Raw genomic sequence first — 13,703 nt, forward strand, 5'->3', positions numbered from 1 at the left:
CAGAGTGTGGGAGACCTAGGCTTACACTCCCTCCCTGTCTGATTTGAAGCACAGACTCAAATACCAGTACCTCTTCCACATCTTAAGCAAGTATCCCAGTCAGAAGGCTGTCGATTCATATTCAGACTCACTGGGCCAATTAATAGACAACAAGTGATACTAAATATAACAGTTTTAAGAGGAGAGGTTGAGGACAACCCATCCCAGAACAGTGCCATAGTACAATAGTTAGGGCTGTGTTTCAAGTCAGGTTAAGAAGAGACTTGAACCACAGGGTCTAACCTCCCAAATGAGTGCTCTACCTACTAGGAGATATACAAAAAACTAGAACTCTTAGTTCCTCCTACCTACTAGGAGGAAGGGAACTAACATCAACCTCTCATCATCCTCTGTTTTGCTAATGGCACTTCAGTACTTTATGGATTCTGGATTAAAAAGAAGAAACATTTTAGAAATGTTTTGGGCTGTTTTGACATTTCTGTTTTTATTTTTTATTTTTATTGTTTCAACCAAAATTATTTGCTGAATTCAACTTGAATGTGCAAATAGTCTCAACTGGCTCCAGTCTGCATTTTTCTGTGAATAAATTATTTACCTCCAAGAAAAGGAGAATTCTCCTGCCTCTATCAGGGAGCTCCAAATTCCAATCCTGAACACTTCTACCTCCCCCCGCCCCCGGGACTTAATTAACATGGAACGAATACTGCAGATACTAAATAGTGCTTTGTGTTTCTCGTGCCATTCCAAGATTCAATTCCACCCAAATTAGAAAAACCAGGAAACACAGACGTAATCAATGCTTCCTACACAACTGTAAATTGGTGCCTCAGTGGGCAGGGGGACAGCAATAGGAATGAGGAGTGTAACTTCTGTCTCCCTAACAAAACTTGCATTTTTTCCCCGAGGTCCCACAACTCTTCATCACTATAACTCTTCCTGCTCTTTCATTGCCCCTTGTCTGCTACTTGCCTCCCTCACCAGACTGTTGCAAAGATTGGAAAATCCTCTGAAGGCAAAAAACACTATGCATGTTGTATATCTGGATGACTGTTGCTATAACAATTCTATTAACATTTTAAAGCTATTGCATTTTAGCAGTAGAAATAATTAACACAATGATAAAATCTGTACTCATTTGCAAGGCCCTTGGGAGACTATGAAACATCAGGATCATCCATGTCAATTAGCAGCTGAGCAGTTAGCAGTTTGTTAGTAGATCACTGCCCTGCTTAACATTCAATTAAAATAATTGTCTCTTTCCTCATCATGTGATAGTAGCCTAGCATTCTGCATCCCTTGCCCCTCTCCAGCCTGCGTATCCAGCCTGTGTATCAGCCCCTTGCAACTCCATGCTAGTCTGCCTGATTTGGACCAGGGACTCACAAGCACACAGCATCCAGAAAAAGAAGGGGGTGTCTGCTAAACACCTACCAAAACCCACGGACTTCTATCTACTGCATTGAAAACCCAGATATATAGTTATGGCAAAGGTCACTTGTTATACAAAGTTCCAGAGTACAAGTTCAGTCCTGAGAAGACATCCTGTGTATTCTCAATTAGTTCTGATTATGTAAGGATTAGTTAGAAGGAGCTGTGCAAAAAGCAGAAGAGTTTGCTTTTTTCTGGGCCTCCAATTAGAATAAATTATTGGAAAAGAATTTTTCTCAAGGAGCTGCACGCAGGGATTAAACTAAACTTTCGGGAAGAAGGGATTGCCTGCACACTGTTTGTGAACACCATTGTTTCAGGATTGGTATGTATGTCTCAATAAAACAAGTTACACTTGGAATATTTTCAAGATGTGGACAGATTAGAAAGACTCCAGCAGAGAACACCAAAAATTATTGGAGTCCTGTAAAGCATAATTTATGAGAAAACCCTGAAAGAACTAGGATTATGTAGTCTGGAGAAGAAAAGACTGCGGGGGGAATTTGATAACTGTCTTCAAATACTTGAAGGGTGATTATAGAGAGGATGAGGATAGACTATTCTCTACGGCTTTTGAGAACAGAACTAGGAGCAATAGCTTTAAACTGCAGCAGAGGAAATTTAGGTTGGAGATTAGAAAGAACTTTTTTACTATGAGAATAGTTAAGCAGTGAAACAGGCCACCCAGAAAGGTCATGGAATCTCCATCCTTGGACATTTTCAAAAGTAGGTCAGACCGACACCCGATTGCAATGGTTAGATCAGGAATGATCTTGCATTGAGGGGGACTGGGCTACATGACCTCAGGAGGTCCCTTCCAGCCCTATTTACCTACTATACCCAGAGTCCGTATCAATGATATCTGCTCCTCTTGGAAATTCTTTTGTAATGCCCTGATATTTGCTGGTGTTTCACAGAGGGGCAATAATATAATAAATCATCAAGGTGGAATGAGAGCTCCCAACTAGCCCTTAGAACTGAAAGTATTAACTTTCAGTAATTAAACGGGTTAGGTAAAAGGTGGTGTCCTCATCTTTGGCCCTATTGGCACGAGGTGTTTGAAGGTCCCCAGGATATGATATTGGCTGTGTTTTTAATGCTAGTGAAGGACAGGCAAAGTCTTCTATGCCAATTCAGAAATCACAGCTAAGACTTGGTTCGCAAAGAGATAAGCTCCAGTATGCTCCATTCACTCTGTGAATAGGATCTGGCCTCCACAGATGATGAAGCATCTACTAGTCTGAGATCAGAGACCCAGAACTATTCCATTTCCTAGTATAGGCAAGACTTATGAGAAGTTGCTACTGGTTTCCAAGGTAATGTCAAACAAATAGTCCAGCATCTTCCTTAAAAATAAATGTTCTCTAACATGCAGCTGTGCAGTGTCATTCTTCAGATGCACATAGCCTGATCCAGACAAATTATTAGGCATGAAGTCTGCCTCCTTTTGGAGGTCTGCAGCTGTGAAAGCTACTTCCTGTCAGGGGTGGGTGTTTTCCCTTGCCAGCCCATGGCACAAATTTAATCAAATTAGTTATTGCTCAGACCCTTATATCTACCCATTTCTGGTAACAGGAAAGGTGTGTGGGAAGGTGACGTGTTACTTCTTTCATTTTAATTACTTTGATCCTCCAATGCATGGTGGGGCTTGGTTCATTGTACAGCTTGGGATACCAGTGGTTGAGACGCTCCATCTGCAGGACTGAGAGAAGAGGCCTTCAGATAAGATGCTTAAAAGGAAGGAGTAGGAAATACCAGTGCACATGCAATCAGTGATTAGATTAGGCATGTGATAAGACAGGATGGTATTCAAGGAGTGGGTTTATGGCTGGATTAGGTAGAATACAGGGGAAAGTGGGCCTGAAGAGGAATTAGTGTACAAGTCCTGTGAGGTCATAATTTTTTGGGCACTGTTCAGAACGGAATCATTGACGTTTTCCCATACTGAATCATAACTTCCTTGAACAAATTTGTTTTTTATTTGCTATTTTAAATTTCTCCTTTACTGCTTCAGTTTCTCCCTGGCCTTCACTAGACTTCTCCCTGGTCTTCATATGTATCTTCTTTAGTTAGTCGATAAAGGAGCATATCGACCTTGCCTTCTGAGTTCACTAGCATTCCAGCCTCCATTCCCACGTTACTTTATACTTTTATGTTTAATTACCAGAAAAAGTGACATTCAACTAATACAATATTCACAATTTGTAGTTTTTAATAAAAATAAAACCTTAAAGATATTGCATGGCTGCAGCTCCAAAATTTCACAGTCATGGCTGCATTAGTGTGGGATGTGGAATGGATCCCTATCCAAGTAGGAATGGACACACCAAAAGCTTTATAAGAAATTTCAGAGATTTCCAACTGAATAAATTCAGATCAAGCTTACAAGCGCCAAACACAACATTCTCCTGAAAGTTGGTGTTGACACCATATGAGCAATTTACAGCCACATGTACCAGAGGGAGGATCTCTTTTGTGCTGCAAAGTGGCTCTATGAATTTTCAGGCAACAGCTCAAGAGACTTCTCCAACTGAGCAACTCCAGAAGCAATGAACCATACAAAACAAAAAAGTTGCAGAGCCCAATTTTTATTCGCTCATCTACAGCTCCAACTGAATCAAGCACTAGGAGCTTGGTTCCTCTGTAAAACAGATTTTACAGTGGTGCAGGAACTGGTTAAACCCTGTGTTTTATGGCAAGTTTGTTTCATTTTTGTTTTTTTGCTGCTTGCACCCTCTTCCTCATGCCTCTTTTCATGCATATTGTTTTCTCCTTCTGTCCTAGTTGGAAGCCCTTTTCAGACTTGGGAAGTGGCACTACTTCAGGTTTCCATTTGCTTAGCCCTTCAGTGTAATGCCTGAAATAGTGAAACTCCTGCAACAAACAAATTCCTAGCATCTCAAATGGAAAATAAAATATTTTCTCATGATGTATAAATATAACACATTTTTCACAGAGTCAGTCAAGTTTAATTTTCTGTATTAGGCATATTAGTAAAATGCTCTGTGAATTACAGCTCATTTAATTTTGGAGAGTACCTTGCGCATTGCAGCTTTTATTCCTAAAAATGGGTTTGCGCATGCACAGACCTATATTTTTGAAGTCAATACTATGAAAGAGTAAGGGTCTGCATGGAGGGATCATTTTGCAGGATCCAAACCTAGAGGCCAGATTTATCAGGAAATAAAATGGACAGAAGCTATCAGACAAAAGAGGCCAGAAGATTTATAAAAAACACAATTAGTTTATGCAGGTCACTTTGCACTTTGTACAGTATTAGGCTGAAATAGGCATTGTGGAAGGGACTGAGGAATTAAAGCCTTGGTTACCTGTTGAAAAATGCTAGACTTTTAGCTAACCTTTATTTTTCACACCTGTCATGTGTTTGATAATATGTGTTTATCACCTACTGAAAAGAAAAAATGAGTGAGAAATCTTTTTTATATTTAAATGCATAATGTTAATTAACTTGTCTTGTTTCTTACTCTAAGGGTCAAATGTTATAGCAATTTTGGAAGTATTTGCATTCTCTAGTACAGTATTTAGCATACAGCTAAATATCCAGACACCAGGAGCAAAGTCTTTTTACTTGGAGCTATGGCTAAATCTACGCTTGACAATACCACCTAGAGAGCTGAGAAAGTTCATTAACAAATTCTTGAGCTGTATGTTGCATACCTGACATGAAGATCAGGGCCTGGCTGTCCTGTATAAAGTTCCCCTACGGGGGGGCTTGATGACAAATAGTACTTTCCCAGTCCAGGCTTCACCTTGGTAAAAAACCCAGGTAGGAGATACAGGCTTCACTTTAACTAGCTACAGTGGAGACAAACATTACTTGTGCCTTGTCTCAGCTATGGTTTAGTCTACACAAGAAAAGGGTGGTCAGTCCAGTTAAACCAGCTTACTCATTTACTGTAAATGCAGCTTCTACCAGAAAAATGTGCTTTTGCCATACAGCTCATATCGCTTCCTTGAACAAATTAAATTATACCAGCAAAAGCATTTTGCTTGAGTGAATATTGGTGTTGCTAGTATGTAGAGGTTTTTAAAAATCCACTCCCATCGCTAATATTCTTACGCCAGCAGAAGTTTCTAGTACAGACCTGACCTAGGGTTTTACAATAACTTATTTATCACCAATAAAAATGCAACTTTTATTGCAGTGTTTCAGGTCCAACATTTCACTATGACTCCAGAGTTATGAGCTCAAGCATCGCTCCACAAATGTGCCAAACATTGCCCCTGTCAACAACCCAGCTGTTCTTTTTTCATATCCTTGTGGCAAGGTATTTAGCAGAACTCACAGATGCACTGGAATCTGACAGGCTGCCTTATGAGCATTTCTGCTATGGCCTTGAACCTGTGACCTCTGGGCTGTCAACTGTGTGCCTAAGTGCTCACCCACCCCAGCCCTGGACTGAACTGTAAATGGTACTTGATTAGGTTGAGGAGTATCTGGACATGATCCTGGGCACAGCACTCCAGGTCACAGTTTGACTAAAAAAATCTGGTGAGCCTTTTGCCTGAATCTTCATGGCTCTCATGGTAACCTCTGAGCTCGACCTTTTACCAGTGTAGATGTAGCCGTAGACTCAAAACACAGGGGACCAAATGAGATTTTGGCTCATTTCCTATGCCACACAACAGCCTTACACTTCGCAAGAGGATAGCACAATAAAAACCTTTGTTAGCCCACTATATACAGAAAGCCTAAACCAGATGTTAAACATGGCGAGGGAAGAAAGAGAGTCATTTCACTTGTTTTCTGATAATGAAACTGGGACCTAATTCATCTGGGGTATAGAATAAATGGCCCAGGAACATAGTTCTTCTTGCCCACTGCCTCTCATTGTTACAGAAATAACACCTTCTGTATAACATGAACATTGTGCATCATTTGTTGCAAGTCAAAAGAAAGACCAAACAAAAAAAAGGCAGTGTTATTTTTCCACTCCTATTCACCAAGTGAAGGTAAAAAATGAGCTGTGGTTTTCCTGTCAGAAGTGTCTATGCTGTATCTTCCTGTACACAAATAGTAAAGGCACTTAGTAAGTTATTGAGGTAGATCATTTTGTGCTTGAGGGAGAGCACAAAGCATTCAGAAAAACTCAAAGTGACTCAACAAAGGTGCAGGCAAGGTTCTTTGGGTAGATGTGATATTTTTTATTAGACCAACTAAATAGTTGGAAAAATTGTTTTTTGCACACATTTGAGCACAAACACCCTTCTTCAGACATAGAGAGAGTCTGCTGGTGAATTGTGTGCTCTCCTGGGTGGAATAGAAGCTAATATGCAAAATGCAGGTCTGTGAAAATGCAAATGTGTGGCAGTGAGGATCAGAGGGGTGGGAGACAATAGATGTGAGAGAGGTGCGGGGGAGGAGGAAGCAGAGGGGGGATGTTGAACTGGCAATACAACAATGTAACTGGTAAACTGCAGACAGGTTCCCTGAGCTTATCAAATGGCAAGCAAGTTATAACGTGCTATAAATCCAATGTCTATATTTAGACTAGGATTTTTTTGTATCCAGTAGATTTATGAAGTGAAGTTTGTAGGCTTGTCTATGAAAGGTGTTTTGTAAATTCCCACTGAGGATCATAACTGAGAGACTGGAGAGAGAGTGGCTGTTTTGTGAGAAGTGAGTACCCACAGGTAATTGGATATTTTTGTCTTTGATTAAATGCACACCAAAAATCTATCAAAGACAAAAATACCCAATTACCTGTGGGTACCCACTTCTCACAAGACAGCCACTCTCTCTCCAGTTTCTCAGTTATGATCCTCAAAGGGAATTTACAAAACACCTTTCATAGACAAGCCTACAAACTTCACTTCATAAATCTACTGGATACAAAAAATCATGGACTAAATATAGACATTGGATTTATGGTACATTATAACCTGCCTGCCATCTGATAACCCCAGGTAACCTGTCTGCAGTTTACCAGCTACATTCTTCTATTACCAGATAAACATTCCCCCTTTTCCTCCCCCACCTCTCTCATCTATTGTCTCCCATCCCTCTGATCCTCACTGCTGTGTATTTGCATTTTCACAGACCTGTATTTTGCATATTGGCTTCTATTCTACCCAGGAGAGCACACAAACACCAGCAGTCTCTCTCTATACCCAAAGAAGGGTGTTGATGCCCAAAAGCTTGCTAATAAATGTTTTCCAACTATTTAGTTGGTCTCTACCCAAAGAACCTGGTCTGCCTATATCCTTAGAGCAACACAACTACAACCAACAACCCTACAACAAAGATGCCACATTTTCAGTAAAAAAAAAATCTGTCTAAGCTCAGTGGGCTATTATATACACTATCCCTGTAACACCAAGTCAGGAAGGAGGCTGGTATAGTTTGAATGTACCCCAAAGGTAAAAAAACAACCCCCCCACAAAACAAAACTTGGAAGTAAATATAAATGTAATAATGAATGGTGTGAAATGGGCTTGGAGGGGACAGAAAGAATAGGTAAGGCTTAGAGATAAGCCAAAAAGAGAGATGAGTCTGCTGTCACTCATAATTATAACACTTTGTACCTGTTTCACAACAGTGTGAGCTGCAGTAGTTTTGGTAATTAGCCTCTTACCATCATGAAATCAAGTTGTTTTTTGTTTTTTTACACAGTGAGAAAAATACTTGGGTCCCATCTAGTGTAGAGCTTGAGACTTCCTGGCACTGATGCAGCTCTACTGGTTTTGGAAAACAAGTATACAAATGCCTAGTGGAGTCTAAGTTTAAAAAACAAAGAGAGAATACTCCAAAGGAGGGCTGCAGGGTGGACCTGAACTTCTGGCTAATAAAAAAATAAGGGTTTTAAGGGTCATCATCCCACATCATTTCATTACCCATACAAAAATCCTACATCTAATTATACTGTAAAATATGATGCATAATCAGGGATTGAGAAAGGAATTATAATCTGGTCTGGTGTTGCTCACATGCTCCATATATTGTGTGGACCACTATACATCGTGTGAGGGACATCCATTAAAATGCAAAATGACTGGTCAGCTTGGAGAGATGGAACAGCAAAGAGAACAGAACCTAAGGGAAGAAAAATGGCACTAATTTTCAAGTGATCCATCCTTTCAGTGGTCAATGAGTTTACAAAGAGAGGTGGTGTCTCTTAGTGGAGAGTGGAATTTGAGAAATTTGGGATTACATCTCCAACTCTGCCACCGTCTTGCTGAGTGACCATGGGGATTGCTTCACTGTCTTGCAAAGTGATTTCAGATCTACAGAGGAAGACCTCTGTGTAATGAAACCCAGCTCCTACAAAAGTCATCCCTTTACTGTAATGTGTATTTTCATATTTTCACCCAGGGTATAAAGTAATCCAGGAATGAGAAGCATATCTTCATTGCCTTGGGAACCAACACCCCACAAGAGAAATAAATATATGAAAACAATTTACATTGAGGATGTGTTAAGAAGCTATCAGTTCTTCTAAAATGTGCAGAAATGTTGTGAAAGTCAGAATGCCACAAGTACCATAGCCTCTGCTAGATGTTAGCCTTCTGGTTAACTGAAAGATTATAATGCATCAGCCACTAGATGGCAAAAATCACCAGGAGTTGCTTCTAGTTACCGTTTCATCTGCTGGTGCTTTACTCCTTACTCCAGCCCCATGTTTGGTCTGTTTATCTCCCCCCCCCAGAAATTCCTTTAACATCAAGGTCTTTAAATCTAAGCCTGACTAGGGCTGGGGAGAATGGAAGAGCTTTAAACATGAACAATACAATTCTCACCATTCCCATTCCATAAGGATATTAGCAAGTGGACTGACCGTGGGGAGGTTAACATTTAATGCTGGTGTTTTGTCTTTAACCAATTTGTTTAGTTTAAATAATCCCCTAAATTTGAAACAGACACACTAATGCTGGGCAATGTGGGTTTTTTCATGAATAGCGTTGCTAAAGTTGCCAAATAGTGAAGTATTGATTGACCCCAAACTCATTTTTTTTGGATTTTCAGCCTGGCCATGGAACTGAAAGATCCATTGTATCCACAGAGCCCCATGCAGCACATGTTTCTTCATAAAAACGTGGCTTTAGGGAGAAAGAATTTTGTTAAAATGGCCGGAAGCAGAGGCATTCCCACCCCCATGGCATCAGAACAAAGAAATGATGACTCTCAATAGGAAATCGTACTCACATGGAAAGGAGCTCTGAAATGAGAGTTTTCATTTAGTTGCCATGTATTCAAGAGTATTAGCCAAATTAAATTACAAACATCTCATCTACATCTCTGTCAAATGGGATTCTTTCCATAACTCCTTTGCTACTGCACCCTGATGTTTTGGAATCAGACCTTTAAAAGGTGGTTTATGGGTGGCATCTGAAGCTGACGTGGTATATACTGGAGTGCTGAAGTGTTTAAAGGAATACTTGAAGGTTCCCTAGCCTAGAATTTGACCTTCCTGTCCTCCCTCACCTCCTACAAAGTTTGTATTTACTATTTCTGATGGGCCCATAAGAGAGGAATTATACAAACCGATGTTTTAAAAAAAAATAAAGAAAGAAAACTATTTTAAATACTTGTACTAAGAATGCATCTTTCTTCAGTATCTAATACAGCAATTTGACTATGCCTGGCACACAGATACCTCAGGGTCCAGGAACAACTCTGAGAATAGGAGATCAATAGACTATGCAAATAGCCTTAATGACTCTTAGTATCCTGTAATCATCTTTGTGGTTCACAGTTCTATGTATTATTTAAATATTTGTTTTCTTCTAATAAGTTTGGTAATGCTGTTCCCCACCTTTACTACAGACACAAAAGAAAAGGTCTATTTGTGTTGTATGTGCATCTTCTGTAAACAAATCAGCATCACACTTATCAATTACATGGCTGATCTCCAGGTATCACACTTTGACCCTGCGTTGCAAATATGCAGCGTGGGGAGCATTTTTTTGTTCCCAGTGTGCCTATTGCAATGTCTCAAACTGGTTTAGGATGCTGCAAGAGGCACATGCGCACTTGTCTGGACGTGCCCAAGGAGATGTTCATGCTAATCTTTGGATCTTACATGTTATTTTCCATATCCCATAATATTTTTTGCTCCATAGGGTCCTGAAGAAGTCTTCCCATTTAACCATATTACCTCATGCCCAGTTACTTTATGCAATGTGGCCCTTAAATTCTGTATCTAGATAATCATTTTGCCCTTGTGACTAAGTGCATATCATGGCATCAGCACATAACTCATGGGTTGTAAGCTCTAGGCTGTGGTTGCCAAGTCCACCTGAGATGACGACTTGAGGGGTAGCAGGCTGTCATTTGGCTAACCCACCACTAGCTCTGCCTAGATTGCACACTATAGTATTTTTCCCCCCTCAAATGTAAAACTTGATCACAGCTAGGCAGAAGCCAGATCTTTAAATCTGATATGAAGGCCTCTCCTGGGATATTTTTAAAGCTTTGAAACAGTGCTCCAAGTCTCAGCCAAAGAGAAAGCAGCCAGAAATCTCACAGTAAGTGTTAGTATTGGACAGGGAAGAAGGAAGCACCAGAGAGGGTATAGAGAATTGAGAGTGGGTTGTAGACAGGCTCACTCCTTGGAAACCCAGGCTGTCATCAGGCTTTCCTAGGAGTGAGCTTGTCCCCAAAATACTGTGGAGGAAGTGGGTTCTTCCATGTTCCTCAGGCCTTCTCAAGTAGCCAAAGCTGTGTAGGATTTCCCCATGCTGGTTACCTATGGGTTGGTACAGCCACATCCATCTCCTCAATCTCTAGGTGGCCACACCTCATACTTTTGGCACTGGAAGCTCCAGGTTTTAAATAAACCAATTAACGGGTTTTTCTGAGTATTCCTTATCCTCTCATGGGTTTTCCCCTAGGCCACGTCAATGCCTCCCTTCATAAAGCCCCAATACAGACCTTTAGGAGGTAGTATAGTCTCTGCTCCGGAAAGTTTACTTTCTAAATTTGGTGCAGTTACAAAATTCAATACCCCTCTGGGTAAAGAAACTGATGAACAGGTTCCCTGGACCTGTGTGCAATGGAGATGCAACACTGCAACATGGTGGTGAGGAGGAGAGTGCTTAACATGCCCATGTCATCATCTCTCACTTGATTTACTCTAGCTGTCTCTCTGCTGGTCATTCTGCTGCTTCCTTAAAACATTTGTAGCTTGTCCCCTGTTCAGGTGCCAGAGGATGTATTATTCATTTATCCCAGGACAATAGACAATATATTACTGCTTTTTATTGGCTTCTTGTAAAGCCCCTTTATAAAACTCTCTCTCTCCCTGGGCTGGTTCAATCTGACCGTTCTCAAATTGATCAGCATACCATTCTGCCCTGCCAGTCTCCATGACCCAGTACTGCAAAATAGGTCACTGAATATGGTTCATCCATACATTGTATGGCTGTGAACAGGCACTGCCTACCTGCAGGGTCCAGATCTCCAGGCAGGCCTCTGTGTAGTTCTGAAAAACATTTTGAGAAAAATCTTGCGCTGGAGTCTTTACACAATGTTGAGCTGGCACCACACAGGGGTGCTGCAGAAGTGCAGGACGGAGGTAGTGTTATGTTGCCCAGCTGCAGCCTCTGCTGTGAAGATAACTAGGAGGAAACACAACATGTTAGTCCAATATTCAGCTCTGACTAGGTCAGGCTTGCCCATCTTTGCCCTTTGGAGTTCCCTGTGTGTTCATCCCAAAATGCTACCACAGAGACATTTATGCTAACATGCATAGTAGCTAGGGATTAAGGAGCATAGCATAGTTCAAACAGAGGAGTTTCTAATTCCCTGCTTCATAAAGCATTTATTGCTCTTCCTAATTATAGCAGAGAAATGTGATCTTCCCTTTTAGAATGGTCAGCCTCTGTAACAAGACTGTCAAGGATTTTATTTTGTGTGGTTCTTTGAAGGGAAAGTTTTGGTGGCAGAATTTTTTCCTCTAGATTTAATTTGTCCTGAGGAGACATATTAATATGAGTGTATGTTTGGTATTTTCTCTCCCCTCAGCACACTGAAGGCAGCATTTGAGGTCCTAAAACAAGGTAAGTATTTATATCTTCCTTTTTCCCCCTCCCCCCTCTTTTTAAAAATCCTTTTACTCCTTGCTTATTCAAAGGGCCAAGCAGACATTGAAGCAGACAGAAATCTCATACATTCCTTCTCCACTAGGGCAGGGGCTTTCCACTCCAAGAGGCTTAATTCCCTTTATTTATAGCTTCTGCTGCTCTAATCCCCTGTGGGTAACATGGTGGTGATAGATAATCTGAGCAGAAGCCATCCTCCCGCTCCCTCAACTTCACATAAAATTCAACTCCCAAAGGCGCAGAATGCAAACATTGTAAACCACTAGTAGGGCGAGCCTGGCTGTGCTGCTTTTCTCTTTCTGATTCCCCATGCTCTTGTATAAAAGCCTACTTCTCCCCTCCTTTTCCTGAATCTCTAAGAAACTAAACTGAGAGCCTTTAAACAGTCCTTAGATCAGGTCCCTAAGGTCTCCACACTGGAAGACATGCAACAGAGAAAGACTAATAGCAAACAGTGTGGTTGGTGGGAAGATGATCATTGTATGGATAAGGATGGAAGTTGTAAGTAGAGAGAAGGGGGGAAGAGAGATCTGTAAAAACATGAACTGTCTGCAAATGGGACTATGAAGGAGTGAAACACAGATCAACTAAAAGCATTTGGTAACCATCTATTTCTCCATCACTGCAGTGTCAGGACACTGACACTCCCTTGCTTTTACTTATGGCATGGCGTTGGGTGTGGGTGGTATTTCTGGTTTTGTACCTGTATGTGAGGGGTTGGTGTGGTGACTTCGGGAAAATCAGGTAAATGGTTAACCACATATAGGGCACTGGACTCAATGGTCCAGGAGGCCTCTTCCCATTTTATGTCCCTATTTTCAAGCACCTACAAAGCATGCTCTTAGGATGCATTACAAGTAACAGTTGCTCTAGCATGTGTATGTTGCAGGCCTCATCAAGAGTACTAGGAAGGGTCCTGTAAAGTCATGTATATGATCATAACCTGGGTAGATGATGAGCAAACCCACCACAAGACCATGGAAATATTAACAGAGTAAAATTCCAGGGATAACCGTAAAGCAAAAAATCATACAAACAAACAGGCTGTGTATTGAAAGGGAGATAATTGAAATCATGAGAAAGCGGCCCCCCGATTCATCCAGGATGAAATTTTCTACCATTAACTATCTTGTTTGTTGGGATTGGATTGCATTATGTATTTGCTGCTTTTTATTTTTTCATCAGCCCAACTTGCCATGGCAAATCATGCATTC

General features: G+C 40.9%; 1 protein-coding gene across 2 annotated transcripts in view; it reads left to right on the plus strand.

Moving 5' to 3' along the window:
* PSTPIP1 (proline-serine-threonine phosphatase interacting protein 1) overlaps positions 1–13,703 on the plus strand; it is a 94,026-nt gene that overhangs the window by 43,540 nt on the left and 36,783 nt on the right. For both annotated transcript variants that reach the window (XM_025210841.1, XM_006029380.3), the window contains exon 4: positions 12,413–12,447. In XM_025210841.1, coding sequence (XP_025066626.1) covers positions 12,413–12,447 — 35 coding nt within the window. The remainder of the gene's footprint in view (positions 1–12,412; positions 12,448–13,703) is intronic.

Source organism: Alligator sinensis, unplaced genomic scaffold (genome assembly GCF_000455745.1).
Source record: "Alligator sinensis unplaced genomic scaffold, ASM45574v1 scaffold319_1, whole genome shotgun sequence".
Lineage (NCBI taxonomy): Eukaryota > Metazoa > Chordata > Crocodylia > Alligatoridae > Alligator > Alligator sinensis.